General features: G+C 40.8%; 1 protein-coding gene and 1 long non-coding RNA gene across 5 annotated transcripts in view; one reads left to right on the forward strand and one right to left on the reverse strand.

Annotated features, from left to right (window-relative positions):
• LOC132399354 (uncharacterized) overlaps nucleotides 1-21,830 on the forward strand; it is a 26,811-nt gene continuing 4,981 nt past the window's right edge. The window contains exon 1 of one of the 2 annotated variants that reach the window (XR_009513969.1): nucleotides 1-175. This is a non-coding gene — a long non-coding RNA (uncharacterized LOC132399354). Of the gene's footprint in view, nucleotides 176-3,633; nucleotides 3,854-21,830 lie in introns of those variants that run through there. The other variant, XR_009513968.1, reaches the window with a different exon arrangement.
• snrnp25 (small nuclear ribonucleoprotein 25) overlaps nucleotides 16,723-21,830 on the reverse strand; it is a 16,939-nt gene continuing 11,831 nt past the window's right edge. The window contains exons 6-7 of one of the 3 annotated variants that reach the window (XM_059979608.1): nucleotides 19,669-19,729; nucleotides 16,723-18,218 (exon numbers count right to left, since the gene is read on the reverse strand). In XM_059979608.1, the coding sequence (XP_059835591.1) occupies nucleotides 19,672-19,729 (58 nt within the window). In that variant the 3' untranslated portion in view covers nucleotides 16,723-18,218; nucleotides 19,669-19,671. The remainder of the gene's footprint in view (nucleotides 18,219-19,668; nucleotides 19,730-21,830) is intronic. The other 2 variants (XM_059979606.1, XM_059979605.1) reach the window with 2 other exon arrangements.

A 21,830-nucleotide genomic window follows, 5' to 3' on the forward strand; every position in this document is an offset into this window, starting at 1 on the left:
GTTGCTTCTTCCTTGACATGACTTGTGAAGCACCTGTGTAATGCTTGACTTATCTCGAGTCACCAGACTCTTTATGAGAAAATCAAATTACACAGAGCAACACTAGGTGCTGGTGGGCCATCAGAAGCTCGAGGTATCAGAAAGGGGCAGTGAATAGAAAACACACACTCCAGAGGTAAGTTTGTTTATAAAATATAGCAATATATTCAAAATATTTACATGATTAAGAACAATTTAAAATTCCAACATTCTGTTTCGGTTCCAAATCTCAGATATCAAACGAAAAACAAATTCCTTTTCAGTTAGAATTGGCGAGATTCATTAAAATCACCTTTAATACTCCAATTTCTCTAATTAGATCTAGTATTATTCCCTATTTAAAGGTTCCCAATTTCCCTATTTAAAATACCTTAATTAAACACTTGCCTTTTTATTCATCGCTAGTTACTTAAGCAATGAATTGAATCCCCTTTTTTAAACATTATTGTTAATCTTAGTTTCACTTTCAGGTCAGTGTTTCTACAAATTTAAATTTAACCCCTGCCTCACCCCCAAAAATATATATACATACCACTTAACTCCTTTCACAATTCTCCAACATCACAACTTTTAAACTATTTAAATCTCATATAGTCACTTGTCAAAGTCTTTGGAAAAAGTAATTAGTTCTTCCAGAAAATCAAATTCAGATCCTTTGAATAAGTAATAAACTTGAATATCCAACTGCCTTAAATCCTTTATGTTTTGTTCCCACACTGGTTCTTCAATCTTGGGTGGCCAGCCATCTTGTTTCTTGGTTCGTTGGATGAAGTAGTGGGTCATTCACAATACTCACACAAAAAAAGCCTGGCCTGTATATAACAGATTAAAATCTGTTAGTTCTTACATGCATTCCATTTTCTATTTCAAAATAACACACTATCACATTTTCATTTCCAAACATTTCTCAGTTACAACACTATTGAACATATTTCACGCACAAACTCGGAACGGTAGAAGTGTTTTAACTCACCAAATTCCTCGGTATAATTTAACAGAACTAATTCCTGATTACACAGTAGAAATCTTGGACACTGCTTTCTGCCAATATCGTCTCGCTATAGCTGATGCTCGTTATAGCCGCAGCTTCAATAAACCTTTTATCAATATCGTCTCTCCTCCAGGGGTTTCACACTGAGGATTTCCAATAAGTGGGGTCAAGATACTAACTACTAATTCCACTTTTAACAGTTTTTATCTATAGTTAGTTTCTAATAGTTTGCTGTGTTTCTGTCACATCTTATGCCTCTGTCAGCCACATCTCGTTCACACATAGCTACTTTTTTCAATTTCTCTTTTTTAAAATTCGGTAAGCCTTGTTTTATAAACATAGAAAACCTACAGCACAATACAGGCCTTTTGGCTGATCTGAACATGTACTTACTTTAGAAATTACCCATGGTTACCCCTAGCCCTCTATTTTTCTCAGCTCCAAGTACCTGTCCAAGAGTCTCTTAAAAGACCCTATTGTATCCACCTCCATCACCAGCAGCCCATTCCACTCACTCACAATCCTCTGCATAAAAGACTTACCCTGACATCTCCTCTGTATCTACTTCCAAGGACCTTAAAACTGTGGACTCTCATGTTAGCCATTTCAGCCCTGGGAAAAAGCCTCTGACTATCCAAATGATTAATTCCTCTCTTCATCTTATACACCTCTATCAGGTCACCTCTCATCCGCCGTCGCTCCAAGGAGAAAAAGCCAAGGTCACTCAACCTATCCTTGTTGAGTATTTTATTGGCAGTCTCAATGCTAATAGCTAAATGTTAATGCAAATAGCTTTTCTATTTATTTTTCAAAATTTCCTTGTACTGTGATATGGCTTGCTTGGCAGATTTGAGCATTTTGCTGGAAGCCTCAACCTCATAGCAGTCTGTGTCAATGAATTTGTTAATTTTGCAAGATATCAGATTCACAAGTGTTTTGTGAGACAGCTGACTTCTGAATTCTGTCTTAATGTGACGCACAATGCTGAATGCCCTTTCTACATTACAATTAGAATTTGGGTTTGCTAATATGTTGTGGTCCCAAAAAACAATAAAAGCATAAGGTGTATCCTTATTATATTGTCTTATGCAGAAAATGTGACATTAAAATATGTTTTTATATTATATTATATTATCAGGGAGACATTTTTTATTCTATTACAACATTAAGCAAGTCTAAAGGGAGTTTGACCTCATCGCGTAGGACATCAATAGAGTAGCTCCTTTGCAGCTAGCCAACTAGTTTAAATAACATTAGCCATGCTAATGAATGAATGACAACTGTTAAACTCACCTCACCATGTCTTTTACAATCATTTAACCCACCACCGGCAATAGAAAAGTCACTGTTGTAAACAGTGCAGCGAGCAACACTGTAATTATTTTTGACCCTATTAGGCAGGAGTACACTTCAGTGTAGGCTGGGGTGAAGTACGTTTTATATTTTCTAATTTTGGAACACTCTGCCATGGCGCTGCAGGACACTAAACTGAACTAATGGACAATGAAAGAGAGAGAGAGATCGACTGTAAAGCTCACCCACAGAGAAAACTGATAGGTCTACTTAGCACAAAGAGAGACCAATCAGGATCATAGCCAAGTGGTTAAAAGCATTCGTCTAGTGATCTGAAGGTCGCTAGTTCGAGCCTTGGCTGAGGCTGCGTGTGTGTCCTTGAGCAAGGCACTTAACCACACATTGCTCTGCGATGACACCGGTGCCAGGCTGTATGGGTCCTAATGCCCTTCCCTTGGACAACATCAGTGGTGTGGAGAGGGGAGACTTGCAGCTGCTGGTCTTCCATAAAAAAAAACCTTGCCCAAGCTTGCACCCTGGAAATTTTCCAAGGCCCAAATCCACGGTCTATCGAGACTAACAGAGCCCTACATTTATTGAGATACAGCGCAGAATAGGCCTTTCCAGGCATGCCAGCCTGCAACTGCCAAAATAACCCTAGCCTAATCATGGGACATTTTACAATGACCTATTAACCTACCAACCGATATATGGAGTCTGGGGGGAAACAGGAGCACCTGGAGGAAACCCACATGTTCACAGGGAGAATACAAACACCTTACAGGCAGCAGGGAGAGTTGAACGCCAGTCGCTGGTACTGTAAAACATTGTGCAAACCCCTATGCTACCATGTTGCCCCATACAAATGTTGGGCATACAAATTCTGTGGTCTATCCTATCAAGGCTAACAGTGTAATTCAAATTCAAAACTGGGGATATTGGCCCAACAGAGAACACTGATGATAGTTTGCTGATCCCTCCAATATAGATACAGAGAGTTTTGCGGAGACATTGGTGCTATCACTCTAGTGCTTCATGTATGTTGTACCTGTACAACTACATAGCAGTTAAATAAAAGCACGCACGTGGAGGTGAGATTCACACATGTATTATCTTTGCAGCAAGAGAACAACAGATAATTTGCGTATGGGTAAGTTACAGTCAATAAGTAGTATTAAGGGGAGTCAATGCACTAAAAGAAATAGATCCTTACATTACACTTCCTCACTCTTCAGATTAATGTAACATAAAACTCTACATGTAACAAAATATTCAATTTCCCTTTAACAAACTATATTCAAATAGACGTGCTTTCTCAATAACAGAACATAATTAACTTCACTATGCTAAAGATGCTGTCTTTTGGGTGGTGCTTTGCTTCTTTCAGGATAGTGCCTTTGGACATGTGGAGTGCATTAGGTTTGGCAGGTGTCTTGTTGCAGGAGTCATGTTGCTGTTGGTGGCAATGATCGTTCGTCATGAAGACGCAAGTCCAGTGGATGCAATGTGTCTGTCTTGTTGGATGCGCAGGTGTGTTCTTCCAGTATCTGGTCTGCATGATGTCTCCATGTATGAAGCAGATAGTCCTCAGAGTGTAAACAGTCTTTTCTGATATTGTTGACTTCATTGGTATGACTTCTGGCCACTTTCAGAGGGTATCCACAGCAAGCAGAAACATGGAGTCCATGAATGGCCCAGCAAAGTCAATATGCACTCTTTGCCATGGTAAAGACAGCCACTCCCATGGGTGCCTGTGGGAGTGCATTTGTGACATCTTGAACAGCTTTTGGTCAAGTCTTCAATCTATCTATTCCCGGCTACTACACGTAGCTCCAGGCAAGACTCTTCACCTTGACTGTACTCAGGTGTCCTTCGTGCAGGTTCTCCAAACCTCTGGTGTGCAGCTTAGAGGGAACCACAAGACGAGATCCATAAATCAACATTCTTTGACATACAGACAGTTAGGCTCATCTCACTGAGATTTCTGGAAACATAGGGTCACCATGAGCTGGGCATCCTTGCATGGTGATGTCATAGACTTTTGAAATGTCAGGACATTCCTTGCTTCTCTGTGTTTCAGTATTTGTTACTGGCAACTGCTCCACCTATGCTGTGTGGAACACCTCTGCTGGATCACAGAGTGAAAACTTTTCTTCTGCAGTTGCCAATAGTGGAAGATGTGACAAACCGTCAGCCTTGCAGTGTTGTTTGGTACCCTTAAACTCTATGCCATAAGAATGGACTCCTAGGAAAAATGCCCAACGTAGCATACATCACTGGGATTGAAAATGGGCACGAGGGCTGGTGGTCGGTCTCTAGAGTTAATTTTTGTCAGTAGAGGTAATGGTGGAAATTCTTTATTCCCCATCCTAAACCAAGTGCCTCTTGGTCGATCTGTGTGTAGTTGCATTCTGTGCTCATCAATGACCTTGAAGAAAATGCAATCAAACGTTCAGATGGATCGTTCATAGTGTGTGACATAACGGCTCCAATGCCATAAGGGGGTGTATTGCACACCTGTGTGGTGGGCAGAGATTGTCATAATGGGGAGCAGTTCATCTGATGTTATCAATCTCTTTGTTTCCTTGGAGGCTCTTTCACAGCTTTCTGACCATGTCCACTTTGCTCCCGTCTGTAACAGTGCATTGAATGGGTGCAGCACTGTAGCAATGCTTGGGAGAAACCGGTGGTAGTAGCTGACAAGGCTCAATTATGACCTGAATTGTGACACATTTTCTGGATTGGATGCCTGTAACACTGCTTCAATCTTCTCCTGTGATTCATGTAAGCCCTGCTTATCAATGACATATCCACAATATGCGATTTCATTCTTGAAGAACTCACATTTCTATTTCTTTCCACACAGACTATAATCACTCAGCCTGGTAAGCATTTTACCAAGGTTCTGGAGGTGCTCTTCATCATTTTTGCCAGTCACAATGATGTCATCGAGGTAATGCTGTGTTCCTGGGATATCTTGGAGCACATGGTCCATTGTCCTTTGCTAAGTTGCTGGATTTGATGTGACTTCAAAGATGATTATACTGGAACAGTCCCTCGAGTGTTGATTGCAAGGAATCATCACTCCTCCACCTCCATTTGTAGGTAGGCTTGTGACAAGTAAATCTTTGAAAACCTCTCTCTGCCTGGCAAAGATGCAAAAATGTCTTCTGTTCGTGGCAAGGGATACTGCACAGTACATAGCACTGGACTGATGCTTTCAAATCCCCGTATATTCAAGCACTGCAGCCTTCCCTTTCTTAATCTCTGGGACAAAAGACATGGCCTAATCACCTTGGAGAGGAAGCCAGATGTGTCCAAGCTCTGGAGTTCAGCATCCACTTTAGGACATAGTGTGCAGGGCAATGGACGCACTTTCTGGAATCATGGCATCGGTTCAATTCTGGCCTTCAGCCCTGCGAGTTTACCAGTACCCTTCTCGAACACATTCTCATTAGCAATAAGCAGCTGTGACGGTCTCTGGTTAGTGCTACCATTTGGGCTGCAGCTGCCGTTGATGACACGTTGAGAGCTTTATTGTTGGATTTTTGTCAACCATTCACATCCTAAAAGTGCTGGCCTTTTCAACACATAAAGCTCTAACTGCTGTGTTTTGCCTCTGCATGTCACATTTACTTTGGGAAACATGTTTTCATTTGTGTAGGTCTTTAGCATCACTGAGGCCTTTTCTAATGGCTGATTAGAAGACAGTCTGTTGTAGCCAGCCTCAGAAATTACAGACAAAACTGACCCTGTAGCCAGCTCCATTTTAGTTTTACACAAGAGACATCTGTTGTGATCCATATGATTTTGTGATCTGCTTCAGTAATACAATGCAATCCTAGGCAGGACAGCTCATCTTTGTCAGACTCTGTGGATGTCTGATTCAGTTTGATATTCAGTCACTTTGTGTATCCTTTTTGTTTTGTATTTGAAACTTTTCACTGTGTGTTTTTTTTCTCTTTGGTTGTGCCTTTTGTCTGATTTGCATACTCTCATTGACACCTTGTCTATGAAAATTTCTGCAAACATTTTCTTTGAACCAACCATCATTTGCATATTGGGAGGATTTGCCACACTGATAACAGTTTTGGCTTTTTGCACCATTCAGGGACATATTGTGCATTTCACATTCTAAACACTTTTTCTATAGTTATGACACATCCCGTTCTGTTGTCTCCAACGATATTATAATGGTCGATGCTGTTTTAAGGTTAGGTCTTTTTCTCACAATAGCCTCTTTTGATTACAGACAGACAGACAGACAGACATACTTTATTGATCCTGAGGGAAATTGGGTTTTGTTACAGCCACACCAACCAAGAATAGTGAAGAAATATAGCAATATAAAACCATAAATAATTAAATAATAAGTTAATCATTCCAAGCGGAAATAAGTCCAGGACCAGCCTATTGGCACAGGGTGTCTGACGTTCCGAGGGAGGAGTTGTAAAGTTTGTTGGCCACAGGTAGGAATGACTTCCTATGACGCTCAGTGTTACATCTCAGTGGAATGAGTCTCTGGCTGAAAGTACTCCTGTGCCTAACCAGTACATTATGGAGTGAATGGGAGTCATTGTCCAAGATGGCATGCAACTCGGATAGCACCTTCTTTAGGCACCACCGTCAGAGAGTCCAGTTCCACTCCCACATCATCACTGGCCTTATGAATGAGTTTGCTGATTCTGTTGGTGTCTGCTACCCTCAGCCTGCTGCCCCAGCACATAACAGCAAACACGATAGCACTGGCCACCACAGCCTCATAGAACACCCTCAGCATCCTCCGGCAGTTGTTAAAGGACCTCAGTCTCCTCAAGAAATAGAGACGGCTCTGACCCTTCTTGTAGACAGCCTCAATGTTCTTTGACCAGTCCAGTACTTTGACTATCCATGCCACATACAAGTCTGTCGCTTAATGTGTCTGGACGTCCACCTCCAAAGTCACTGCACTGGAAAACCTGTGCAGTTCTGCAATGTATTCAGAAGTACTTTCATCCTTCAACTGATTCATTTTGTAAAAGCTAAATCTCTCAGCTATTACTAACTGTCCAAATACCTTGCTTACTGGTTTCCAGGAGTACTAACTTGTGTAAGATCCTATATGTTATAGCACCCATTAAGCTAAGCATGAGACCTTCTTTTCCTCATGCACATCGTTCACATTACAGTACAGTTCAACACTCTCGATATACAATTCCCAGTCCTCGTTAGCACAGTTTCGTCAACTTTCCCAACTAAGGTCATCGTCATGTTATATTCACTTTAACTTTGCTAGTTGTGCATCTTTCACTGTGTACTGTGCACTATTACTCACGTATCTCCTTGTTAGCATCAATGACAGCCTTCTCCGAATTAGTTCACTCTTTTCACTCACTGTCTCTCTCCCTTCCTCCAAATTCTGTCATCTCGTAACTGCTGATATTCACTGATATTCAGGTTCACACTCGTCGCCATTTTGTTGTGTCTGTACAACTACATATCAATTAAAGTATGCACACAGTTGTGAGGTTAACCTGGTGTATTATCTTTGAGCGAGAGAACCGATGAATATGCACGGGTGAGTTATCAGTCAATAAGTAGTACTAAGGGAAATCATTGCAGTAAAGGAAATAGATCCATACATTACAATGTACATACTGTATCTTAGAAGAATATAGGAAGTCAAGAACTGTTACTACCAAGGTGACCATACTTTTAAGGTTGAGATTGCAAGTGCTCTTCGAATGCACTCATCTAAAATGGATTTGTTTTACTTTAGGCAATAGTTAATCTTATCTTTGATATCTGCCTGCACTAAGAGATGTCTCCCAAGGCGTGGGAGATGGTTCACATTTTCTGTGGTCTTCATGTGAACCTTTGTTTTCGAAGGGAGTGTTGTAGAGCAAGTGTTGTTTGGTAGAGATGTTTGCTTTGCAGAAGTGTAAGGCTCACCACCACACAGATCCCAGTGACTGAGCCAATAATGACAGAGGTCAACGTCCAAATGTGTACAAAATCATGTTTCATCCTTAGTGGATCCAGGGCACATCTTCTAGGATAGTGACACCCAAGAATTTAAAATTACTGACCCTCTCCACCTTTGATCCTCCAATGAGTACTGGCTCATGGACTTCTGGTTTTCCTCTCCTGAAGTCTACAATCAATTCCTTGATGCTGTTGCAATTGGGTGAGAGGTTGCTGTTATTACACCTCTCAGACAAATTTTCAATCTCCCTTCTGTATGCTGATTCATCACCACTTTGATATGGCCCACAACAGTGGTGCCATCAGCAAACTTGTGGTGTTGGAGCTGTACTTAGCCACACAGTCATTGGTGTAAAGCGAGTAGAGCAGGGGGTTAAGTACACATCCCTGTAGTGCTCCTGTACTGATGGAGATTGTGGAGGAGCTGTTTTTGTCAATCTAGACTGCCTGGGGTTTTACATGTGAGGAAATCCAGGATCCAATTGCACAAAGGTGTTTATCATCTCATGTGTTGCTCTTTATGCTTTGGCTGAATGGAAAGAAGTTTAAATAGCAGCTAATTCTTTAGCTGACATTTTAGCTGTCTCATTTTATAAACTAATACAGTACATATTAAAAGATGCTTAACTAGGAGTTTTTTTCAGTCCCTTGCTTTCAGCTCCTTTTTTTTTGGTAGTAGGCATTAATATCTTCTGTTGCTAAGTGTATTTACAGTTTTGGGGGTTTGATTGTCCTGATTTATATTCTCTATATTGTGTTGTCGTTGGTCTGGAGTTTTTTTTGTTGCGGGGCTTGGGGAGGATACTAATTTTACATGTCTTCAATTTGGGTGCTTTTTCAATTATCTTTCCTTGTATCATATTATTATTGTATGTTTATTTTTGCACTGTATCAATGTTCTTCATTTTGATCTGGGATTTTTTATCTGTAGCTATGTAGAAAATGTATAATAAAAATTTTTAAAAAAGATGCTTTTGCAAAGCTCTGCCCATGGCTTTGTTGGATTAGACAGTATACTATAATTGTTATTTTCTTTGCAGTTTACAAATACTACTTATATTTTATATACTGTTTAGTATGTTTCCTAGTGGTCACAAATATGTATATGCAATTGTTCAGTGTGTTCCTTGATGCTTATAGTTTCTTACATGATTTTGGAAGCTTCTTGGTATCACATTATTTTAATAGGGGCTATCTGATGGGTTAACTCTTATCTACAAATTTGAATAGATTATCTCTGGGGTATATGGAGGGTTGAACACATTGTTATTCATTTGCTATTGCTTTCTTTTCCCCTCCTGGACCTCTGTTTCTCCCTATTTCCACTTTTTGTTCTATTAATGCTTATTGATTCTGAAGCAACAAATTTTATGCCTCTTACATGACTTCCAAAAGAACCTTCGATCAAAAACATTACAGTTCAACAATTATTGACACAATTGACAAAGATGTTTGCAAAAAGATTTAAGGACTCAGAAGAATCCCAGACAAAATGGAAAAATGGAAATAAAGGATGCAAGAGATTCCTCAATTCCAAATATTCTGAATAAAACCTAATTTTACTTCAATAGATCATCTGGTGGAAGTGTAGAAGTGAATAAATTACTATATGCTACTTTTTTGAAAAGAGAAGCAGATTTGTAAATATCAGAGGAGCCACTGAAATAACATCAAGCTCGTCCAAACAAGCCAGCGAGCTATAGGAGAATATTTTGTTGCAGGACAATCTACTGAAACTTTGATTGTATGACAATTTTTTGATACTTTGGTTCTGCAATCTATTAATGTTTCTGGATCAGTATCAGGTTTATTATCACTGACGTGATGTGAAATAAGTTAACTAGGTCAAAGTCAAAGTAATAAAAAGTACATACAAGTCAAGAGTTAGAATTAAAACAATGTTCAAAGTCAAAAAACTGAGCTGTTACCTGAATAAACATCTCAGTCAGATAAAATTATTGAAAAAATACAATGAAAAAATACCAACAATGTTGAATTTATTAAGAATGCATGTGATAAAATCCAGAGAATGCCTGAGGGAAAGGAAAAGCCTGGATTGTGTACATTGATGATAAGAATATACGTCAGTATGATTAAATGCATCAGCGAATGAAATTGTGAAAAGATGTTACTAATCAATTGGAAAAAAATATGAACTGTGCGAAAAACTACAAAAACAGTATGATATAGACAGTAAAAAGACTAAATCTCTGCATTAACCAAACGAGGAATTACAGGATAGACATGACACAGCCTCGACAGCAGTCTCTAGTAACTCAAATGAGAATGATAGTGATGAAGCTATATGACTGGCAACTATGTCACAGCTTGCCCCAATAATGACCAAGGGACGAAGACACACAAGACTGAAAATGGAACCTATGAACGGAGACTGACAGTGGATTACTGGATTGCTAATCAATGTATTAACAAGTTAAACCTCTAGTAGAAGAATGCAGTTCTTGATTTGGCCAATGGATTCTGATCTGAATTGCTGGCACCATGGTTGGCTTTCTCTGGGATGCCACAGTAGTGTAATAGTTAGTGAGACGCTAATACAGCTGAGGGTGTCAGTGTTTTAAGTTCAATTCCAATGCCCTCTGTAATTAAGTTGATACATTCCTTCCTGTGTGTGCGTGGGTTTCCTCTGGGTGCTCTGGCTTCCTTGCATAGTCCAAGGATGTACTGGTTAGTAGTTTAATTGGTCATCGCAAGTTGTCTCATGATTAAGTTAGGGTTAAAATGGTGAGGTGGTATGGCTTGCTGTGTCTCTAGCTTATGGTCAACAATACCAGCGGATGAGATGAACACAACAGCTTCACAAGAGTCCCACTGCCTTTCACATGGCTTTGTGACAATATCGGAGGGACATACCAGACATTGATTCAACTATTAAACATTTGAAGCTGCAGACCAGCATGAACATGATGTGCTTTACTTGCTCAGTTATCTATCCTCCAAATGACACAAAGCAAAGCATAATTGCAACAAGAAGTAGTAATTTACTTGGGACAGGAAATCTCCCAAGGTAGGCGGGAACTCACTGAGGATCATGCAAAAGCCATTGAGTCAGCAAAGCCACCTACAACATTCCAGGAACTTCGATCAATTTCTGAGATTGTGGAACTACAACAGAGCGTGGATGTTATTATCCAAACACTCAATCTGCTGAAAAGCAGTAAAGACTCCAACGACACTGTGACTTAATGAAGAATAACCAAAAGCATTTCAAACTTCAGAGGCAACATTGCATACTGCAACTGCTTTAAGAATCCTTGATATAAGTAAGCCATTTACTCTGTATGTCAATGCGAAACACACGATAGCAGTCTTAACTCAAGAACATGGAGACTGACAGCATCCTGCTGTCATTACTCTGCCAAAGATCTGATTCTGTACACTGATTGGCAGAGGAACCTGAATAGCTGGATTTATCATTGTTTCTGAAACTGAAGTGTTGGTATCATGAAGCAGAGCTCCTGGCACCTCTGTGCAACAGGCAGAACTGCAGCCCTGACTGAAGGTTGTAAGGTGACAGAAGGAAGATCAGCTAATATCTACACTGATTCGTGATATGTGTTGGGAGTTGTTAATGATTTTGGAAACTTATGGAGACAATGGAATTACTTATGGCAGTAGGAACCCCAATCAAGAATTGGCAACTATTGACATTCATGAGTAAAAGAGTTCATGAATATCATATAATTGCCATCAGAAATTGCTGTATTGAAATGTAAAAGCCACTCCAAAATGACTAAAATGGAAAGTGGTGGAAATCCATTCATGGATGAAATTGCTGAAAAGGCAGCACAGAAAGAAATAAATGTAAAAAAAAGTTTAGAAGGCCAAGGAATTACAAGTAGTACTGAGAACTAATGCAATGAACCCGACAACTGAAATCATGCAAAGTTGCACTTCATATCACAGAAAAACATATATGATATTCAAGAGATGCAAGCTCAGTGCTCTAACCAAGAAAACGGCTCTAGACTGAGAACGGTAGGAGGTTAAACAGTGATGGAGTATGGAGGTATGGCATTAGCCACAGACCAATAGCTCAAACTATGCTGCTTCCTTATCCGGCGCAATAGATAGGACGCATTGGAGTGGAAAAGTTTCTCCCAATGGTGGTCGAATCCAAAGTTCAGAGCACAAGCTCAACAAATGGTTGAAAGATGCACAGCATGCCAGGAAAAAAATCCCAGAAGAGAAAAGAAGCAACCACAGTTAATGCTCCTGCCCCACCTCGTTCATTTTAACATTTACAAGCGGACTCCATTGCTTTGCAAAATGTCAAGGATACTCAAACGTACTAGTAATACTGGAGAAGTTTTCAAGATGGGTGGAAGCTATCCCAGCAACGAAAGCCACTGCCACACACATAGCAAAAACTGATCAAGGACTATATTCTGTTACGAATGTGCCACAACTCTGAGGGGCCGAAGGGTACAAAGTCGCCCCCTCCTTTTTGAGAATCACAAGATAGCTATTAATTCGGGTCTGGGACCCAGGAAATGAGAGAGAATCCACAAGGTTTGGAATGTGTCCTGGCCCCTCAGCGAAACAAAAACCCTGATAATGGCTATTGTCTCTTGGAGACTGAATTGAGTACTGTACTATTCATTTAAGCCCTCAGGGGACGACCAGAGTGGGCTGGTTGAGGGATTGCATCATCCCAACCTGACTGACATCTGAGACCCCGTGAGTAAGGATAAAAGAGGGTCTGGGAACAACCCCTTTAGACGAAGAAACACTAGAAATCCCGTGACAGCGTTTAATAGCAACAGCCGGTGGGGGCTCGTGTGTGTCCTTTCCTTGCCTGGGATTGGTGGGCTCACCACGGAAGAACGGCTTTAGCTAAAGGAGAGGCCACGAGTGAACGGCCACACCAACGGGACTCCCGACGGCTCGAAATCATAAAAGGAAAGCTGGCAAGTTTCTAAAAATCTCTCTCTCTCTAATCAAGGCTGCAGCCTGCATGAACTGAGTGACTTTTATATTTCCATCGGACAATACATTTATCCCCTAGACAACGATAGAGCTTATTTCTTATTGATTATTATTATACCCGCACTTTTAGACTTCGTATTGACGACGTATGTTATCTGTATATTTGCATTGATATTATGTTTGTGTATTTTTACCAATAAATATTGTTAAAAATAGTACCATCAGACTTCAACGGACCTCTCTATCTTTGCTGGTAAGTGACCCAGTTACAGGGTTCGTAACAAAGTGGGGGTCTCGTCTCAGGATTTGATACCAAATTGGAGGGCCAGTGAATCGGGCCTTTAAGTCCAAACGTGGGTCTGGTTGCGCGGGTAACCAGACAGGAAACCAGCAAAGATGGACGTGGATGTATTTATAGAAAACCCGACTCTGGAGGCACTAGAGGCTGCCACAAAGTCGGACTTGATAAATATTGCAAAAGGCCTAAACCTCGCAGAGATGAGGTTGTCGATGAAAAAGCGGGAGGTGCGGAGGGCCATAACTCAGTATTGTATTGTGAAGAATGTGTTTTCAGCTGAGGTATTGGAAAATATCCCTGAAAAGGTACCAGCTATTGGGACGGCTCAGTTAGAGTTGGAGAAATTGAGGCTGGATGCAGAACAGAGGAAGAGGGAGCATGAGCTCCAGCTAAAGGAGTTAGAGGTGAAGAGGGAGCAGGAAAGAGCTGAGAAGCAAAGGGAGCATGAAATTCAGTTAAAACAGCTGGAAGCAGCTGAAGAAAGAGAAAGAAAGGGCCGAGAAAGAGAGGGAAAGAACTGAGAACCAAAGGGAGAAGGAGAAACAGAGGCAACATGACTTGGACATGGAGAAGTTAAGGCAAGAGCAAAGAGCTCAAGGGCCAGACCGAGAGGAGCGGATTAATGTTAGTCAGGAGTTTAGGTTAGTACCTCCGTTCGAGGAGACGGATGTTGATAGTTATTTCTTACATTTTGAAAAGGTGGCAGTGAGTCAGAAGTGGCCCAGAGATCAGTGGGTGGCGTTGTTACAAAGTGTGTTAAAAGGGAAGGCACAACGGGCAGATGCGGCGTTGTCCATGGAGGAGGAGGAGTCTGAGAATTATGAGAAAGTAAAGGAGGCCATTCTTCCGCCCTACGAATTGGTACCGGAGGCCTATAGACAAAAGTTCAGAAATTTTAAGAAAGGGTGGAATCAGACGTATACAGAGTTTGCCTATGAGAAGGGTGTGCTCTTGGATCATTGGTGTGCAGCAGAAATAGTGGAAGAAGATTTTTGGCATCTCAGGGAGTTAATTCTGATTGAGGAATTTAAAGGTTGTGTTTCGGATGATATCCGGATGTATTTGAATGAGAAGCCGAATAAGTCCATCTCCGAATTTGCTAGGTTCGCAGATGAATATGCCCTAACCCACAAGACAAAGTTTTCCTTGAATAAATGTTACCACAGATACTGTGGGAACGGTAGAGAAAGCCCGCCGGCTGAGGCAGAGATTCAGCCGGGAGCTAGCAGTAAAATTAAGGAGGAGGAAAGGCAAGATGGCAGGAGAGGTCCTGGCTTGACCTGTTTTAATTGAGGAAAGGTGGGTCATATTGCATCTAAATGCCTTACTCCAAGGAAGGAGACAGGAAATTGGAAAGCAGCAGTCCCTACAGGATGTGTTGTGGTGATGAGTAAATCGACGAGAGAGCCCCAGGTAGACAGAGTACGAGAAGGGTCTGAGAAATGTATTTCAGAAGGAACTGTGTCTGTGAAAGAGGGAGACACACCAGTTCCAGTGCGGATCTGGAGAGACACGGGAGCGGAGCTGTCATTGATTAGCAGTAAGGTACTGGATTTTGGTCGCAAGACTGGAGAGGTGGCTTTGAGAGGCATAGGAAAAGGGACAGAAGTGGTGCCCTTGCAAAGGATCATTTTAAATTGTGAGCTGGTATCTGGACCAGTTGAAATAGGGATGCGATCAGAATTCCCGAGAACTGACGTAGACATCCTTCTGGGTAACGATTTAGCTGGGGGTGACATTTGGTCGGCCATGGAGCTGACAAGCCAGCCTGTAAGTGTTGAGGACCCGCCCCTAGGTTCCAAGATCTATCCCACATGCGTGATCACTTGCAGCATGTCGAGAAAGGCAGCTGAGAACGAGACCAGTTTAAATCCGGCCAGTATCGATTTGGCTGAGACGTTTTTACCGACCCTGCACCAAGAGGAGTTAGAGGGTGGTAAAACGGAGAATAGGAAAGTGAAAGAGAGTAAGGGAGAGGAGACAGACCTGCCCTTAGCCAGGAGGAAATTTATAGTGGCACGAAGTAAAGATGAGAAACAGATAAGGCTGTTAAAAGGTCCAGAGTTGGACATGGATGATCTGTCTGGTTTGGCAGAACTGTTTAAAGAAGTTGAAAATTCTAAAGGTGTTCCCGATAATGAAATGAGGGCAGTCCTAGATGAAAAGGATGCCATTACCTTGAAGAAGTCTGCTGGGGTGGCAGATGAGGTTGTTTCAGCCCGCGGGGTTGAGTTTACTCCGGAAGGGAGTTGCCCAGAGAGTAACTGGGAGGATCAGGGGAATTTAAAATTTGAAAAGGGTACGGGTATTGAAAGCCTGGAAGAGGCAAATGTCCCATTTGAGTGTGTTCAAGATGTGGATGCACGTGGTACTGAACCTAGTAATGGAGCTCAGAAAAAGTCTGAGGTATTTGATTCAGTTGAAAAGGAATGCAGTCCTTGTGGGACAGATGGACTTGGTTCAGTGAAGAAAGGGTTAACCTTGGTACTAGTGGGAAGTGAGAATTCCCAGTTGTTTGTGTTTGAAGGTGTGCTAAAAGTTAGTGAGGAGATAAAAGGTGGTGAGGTGAATATTATTATTGAAGGAAAAGGGAAAAGTGTAGTTCCTAAATTGGATGAAGAAAATTTAAAGTCTGGATTGATGTCAGCAGCAGCAAGCAGGTGACAGAGACAATGGCTTGGTAACGCGATGCCTGCGAATCAATTACAGGTTGATTTGGAATGTAAAGGTGCCCACATTGTTATTCAAGAGTGTGCTGTGAAGAGGCAGAATTTGAAATGCTGTTTGAACAAAGAGGGATCGCTTGCAGATCTTGAATTGAAAACTAATAGCGTGAAGGGTCCTGAAGATAAAACTAACGACGTGCTTAAAATTAAAGAATTGTGTGGAAATTCGGAAAATGGTCTAAGTTTGGAACACATTGTTGATAAAATAACTCCTATGAAAGGAGCATGCAAAGGCCTATTCCACACTAGTATACAAGTTAACCACGTGGGAGTTAACTGGAAAAGGGGCGAGGGTTGACGGGATGCCATGTTAAATAACAGGATCCGGTTTTAAGGGATTTCGGCTATAGAAAGTGTAAGCAATGACATTGCTGATCCCCTGGGGAAAGTAACAACAGAAATCATTGCCATGCATAAGATGGCTCTTCAAAATCAGATGGCATTAGATTTCTTTAACAGTTAAGGGGGAACATACAGTTATAAGCAAAGAGTGTTGCACTTACATAGCTGATGAGTCTGAAGACATAACAGATTTGGCTGATCATATTCAGAAAGAAGCAAATACATCAGTCTGACAGATGGGATTTCTTTGGAATAATTTAAGTCTATTATGAGTCATATTTAACTTAACATGCGTTATCATAATTTACATCTTTACTTGTAAAAAAGTGATCATCAATATAGTGATATAGTTACGCCTATAATCTGCCTAAGCATGACATAAATCTTGTGAATACTTTGAAGAATATATACCATTTTACCATTTTATATTTCAATAACATAGTAATTTTTAATTATTTTATACTTTATGTAGATACCACACATTTTCCAGCCTCTGAATCATCAAATGTAATAATTCTAAATGTGTGATTTAGAATCAAAGTGGGGAGAAAATGTTGGATTAGGTGGTATAATTGTTATTTTCTTTGCAGTTTAATAATTGTCTGCTTGTATTTTATATAACTACCTATATACATATACCTGTTTAGTATGTCTCCTAGTGATCACAGTATGTATTTGCAATTGTTCAGTCTGTTGCCTAGTGGTTACAGTTTTTTGCATGATTCTGGAAGACTTTGATACTGCATATTTGCATATGGGCTATTTGTTTGGTTAACTCTTATCTACAAATCTGAATGGAATATTTATGGGTTATAAGAAGGACTGAACACATTGGTGCCCCATCTTCATTTCCCTGCTTCTTTCTCTTCCCCAATAGACTCTGCTTCTCCCCATTTCCAACTCTGTTCTATTAGTGCTTAATAAAATTATCATGAAGCAACAAATTTTATGCCTCTCCCCCGACTTTTGAAAGAACCTTAAATCAAAAACATCAGAATCCAACAGCTTTAACCCAGGAAAGAATGTTCTTAATCTGTGCATGTCTAATCAAATACATCTTACATTCAAATGAAATCAAAATATTGGAGACCGCTGCAGAAATCCTAGCCAGCATTTTTTCACAAATGGGTTAATTATAACCCGCAGCCCACATATTGACTTTAATAAGAAGAATGTCAAGAGGGATCTGCTTCATTTCAAGGAAGTGTCATGTAATGATTGATAGGGAAACTATGTTTTAAAATGTGATGAAATCTCAAATCCAATTTTGCCCCCAAGATATCGACAAAGCAAGAACAGTACACTTCATGAACCTGTGGAGGGAGGTCATCTGTATATTAGAAAATAAGATTTTAAGAAACTAATTTTTTTTTTTAAAACCTCAATAATTGAGACTTTACTTGCTGAAAATAGTCCGTGCAAGAAGATTCATTACAAATGGGACAAATCAAAAAATCTTTCTTCACTTAACCTTTAATATTCTAACAAATAATCCAACTCTCTGTCCACTTCTTCTTTTCATAATTTGATAGAAGAAATAATTTTGTCAGTAGCAGCTATGATCTGCTTCATCACCAATGAAAACAAATTACTTCTGATGATGCGCCATCCAGATCTAAAATGAAAGGCATAATAAAGAGTTGTTGTTTTAATGTAGCTTCCAACTCTTTCATCCTCCCCCCCCACCAAGAAATTACACATGCTCCCCAGTGGAGCTCATAATACTTTCTACTGGAACCAAAGGGGCTGTCAATGATAGCTACATGGAGTTATGTATTTCCATTGAATCTCTTGTCACCAAGGAAGAGAAACCTCACTTACGTGAGATACCTCTCCACTAATTCCTGCTAACATCACAACACAATGTGTAAATTGACACATTTGGAGTCTAATAATTTGCATTTCACCTTCTTAACCATACTTCTACCATACCCAATTTGTATCACACAATGGTACAACAAAAGCCCAAGCAATAAGGTAATCAGCTTAATACATCCTATGGAACAGAAAAAGAGTGGGGGATGGCTGTAGGTTGCATCAGGACACTGACAGGATGAAGTACAGGGCTGACAAGTGCCAGACATGGTTCAGCCTGAAAAAGTATGAAGTGATTCATTTTGGATACAAGAGTTACAGGAAATGCGGGCATTGGGTTTAATCGTTCTGCAAGATTATGCAATCGCTGGTGTTTGGAGTAACAAACAACATGCTGAAGAAACTCAGCACATCTAGCAGCATTTGAAGCAGGGTTTCAACCGAAAACATTGACAATTTCATCCCCCCCCCCCCATCAAAATCCATTAAAATGCATTTTTTTTTCCTGAGCAATTTTTGTAATTGGATTATACTCTAAATCCATCTCCCCCAGATAATACCGGTCAACATGAACCACTGGCTGCTAAAAATGCGCATCTGCACAGACTGCATTTACTGAGCACTCTGTCACAACTAGCCAAATGAAACACTACTCAGCCAAATGTTCAAACTCCCTCCTGGATGCTGATTCATCACCACATTTGATATAACCCACAACAGTGGTGTCATCAGCAAACCACTGTTGGAGCTGTACTTAGGTACACAGTCCCTGGTGTAAAGCCAGTAGAGCAGAGGGGCCTAAGCACATGTCCCTGTGGTTCTCGTGTTCTGACGGATAATATGGAGGAGATGTTTTTGCCAATCTGAGCTGAATGGGGTCTGCAAGTGAGGAAATCCAGGATCCAATTGCACAAGTGGGGTATTGAGGCACAGGTCTTGGAGTTTACTGATTAGTTTTGAGGGGATGATGGTGTTAAATGCTGAGCAGTAATGGATAAAGAGCATCCTGATGTATGCATCTCTGCTGTCCAAATGTTCCATGGTTGTGCGAAGAGCCAATGAGGTGTGGACCAGATGCTTTGGTAGGCACAATAACTCCTTTGAGACATGAAACATTGACAAAACCTCTAGCCAAGGACTGCTTTCTGACAACTACTTGAGTAAAATATGGCAGAGATACAATACCTTATAAAAGCTTTCTCTTATTACATGCAAAATAAATGTTACACATTCATTGACAACACACCAACCTTTTATTTTTTACGGAGCTTCTTTATGAAGGTTACTTCATCTCGATTCCTTATTCCGTAACTAGAATGAAAAGTGTGCACTTGAGTTTTTTTACTAAGCATGCTAGGAAAACTGAAGAGCCAACTGAAACCAGTAATGTACTATGTAGTATATTGTTCCTTCTTAACAATTGTTACATTCATTGTTGGCCTTGGCTTCTGTGTAACAAAATAAACACAAAGGCAGGAATGGTATTAACCCTAAAGCCTTTAGTGAATAAAAGAGGATTTTCTACTAGTATTTCTAATTTATTTAATTGGTAAATGAATAACATTCAACTACTGATCCAGTCACACAACATCAAACTACAACGAAGTTCAGCTAACATTTCTTTTCAAAGTTTATAAACAAGTCAGCACCAACCTTTAAACGTCACATCTAAATTCTACCCTGATGCATTTTATTCTCCCCATGTTCCCATCAACTCCCAGCCCTTTACAACTCTACCACTCATCTACACACAATTTACTATGACCAACTGACCTACCAATCCATGGCTTTATATGTAGGAGGAAACCAGAGCACATGGGGAAAAAGTCACGTAGAAAAACTCACAAGGGGTTCCACAAACTCTACAAGGACAGCACAGGAAGTCATGATCAAAGCTGAGAAGCAGTTGTTCCACTAGCTGAGTCATTGTGCCACCTACCTCAATTTGAATCCAATATTTGATTTGAGCCATCTTGGTGAATCATTCATGCATATGACAGATGTTTATTCTATTTTAGACAATCTGTTATCACATCTCTTATCATTTAATAGCCACTTGACAATATTATCCACATGGAAACAATGGGACAAATAGACTTGACATCGAGCGAGCCACTATGAGGTGTAACAAGGAAACTGCACTTTGGCAGGTTTGAGACTATGCAAGCCATTAGAACAGTGGGAATGCCAGTCAGGACACTGGACAATGTTGGGGAGGGGGTAGGGAACGATCTAGCAGAGGAAAGCCACAGCATTCAAACCTCTGACACTGAGTCTGGCTCTCTAGCTCAGAAAGGAAGGAAGGAGAGGAGGAGAGCAGTGATGGCAGAGGATTCGAAAGTTAGAGGAACAGACCAGAAATTTTACGGACATGATTGCATGTTGACTTCCAGTGCTATGGTCAGGGATGTCTCAGATTGGGTCCACAGCATTTTTAAGGAGGATGAGCAACCGGATGTTTTGGTATGTATTGGTACCAACTGCATAGCCTGGGAAAGGAATGAAACCCAGGAGAGAATAAAGAGAGTTAAGTAGGAAACTGAAGGGTAGCAATCTATGGATTGCTGTCTGTGCCACATGCCAGTGAGGGCAAGAACAGGATGATCTGGCAGGTGAATGTATGGCTGATGTTTTGGTGTAAGAGGCAGACATTCAGATTTGTGGATCATTGGGATTTCTTCTGGGAAAGGTATGACCTGTACAAAAGGGACGGGTTACGTGTGAACTTGAGGCTGCCCAATATCAGTGTGAGTAGAATTGCTAGAGCTGTTCGGGAGGGTTTTAACTAGCTTGGTAGGTGTATGAGGTCAGAGGAGGGGGACAGTTGCTATAATAGTAGATACAGATCGTAGAGACTGTGAGGAAGGAGAGTCAGTGGAAAGGGCATAATTTCACATGGAAGGGTTGAAATGTGGCTATTTTAATGAGAGAAGTATCAGAAACCAGAGCAATGAACTGAGAGCATGGGTCTGGATATAACCATTATAGAGACCTGGCTGTCACAAGGGCTGGAATGGTTGATGGATGCTCCAGGGGTTAGGTATTTCAAAAGGGACAAGGAGGGAGGTAAAAGACATCATTGCTAAATCAGGGATAGTATCACAGCTGCAGAAAGGGTGGATGGATCATCTACTGAGTCTGTGTGTGGAAATCAAAAACAGGGAGGAAGCAACCATTCTAGTGGATGTATTCTATAGAACCAACCCCCCACCACCCCTCCCTAATAGCAACAAAGACACTGAGGTGTGAATCGGGAGGCAGATTTTGGAAAGATGCAAAAATTGTGATTGATGTCATTAGTACTTCAACGTCCCTAAAATTAGGAGGCATGGGATCCAGGGAAATTTGGCTGCATGGATTCAGAACTGGCTTGCCCACAGAAGATAGAAGTAGATGGAACGTATTCAACCTG

The sequence above is a fragment of the Hypanus sabinus genome, chromosome 9, assembly GCF_030144855.1.
Source record: "Hypanus sabinus isolate sHypSab1 chromosome 9, sHypSab1.hap1, whole genome shotgun sequence".
In the NCBI taxonomy this organism is placed as follows: Eukaryota; Metazoa; Chordata; class Chondrichthyes; order Myliobatiformes; family Dasyatidae; genus Hypanus; species Hypanus sabinus.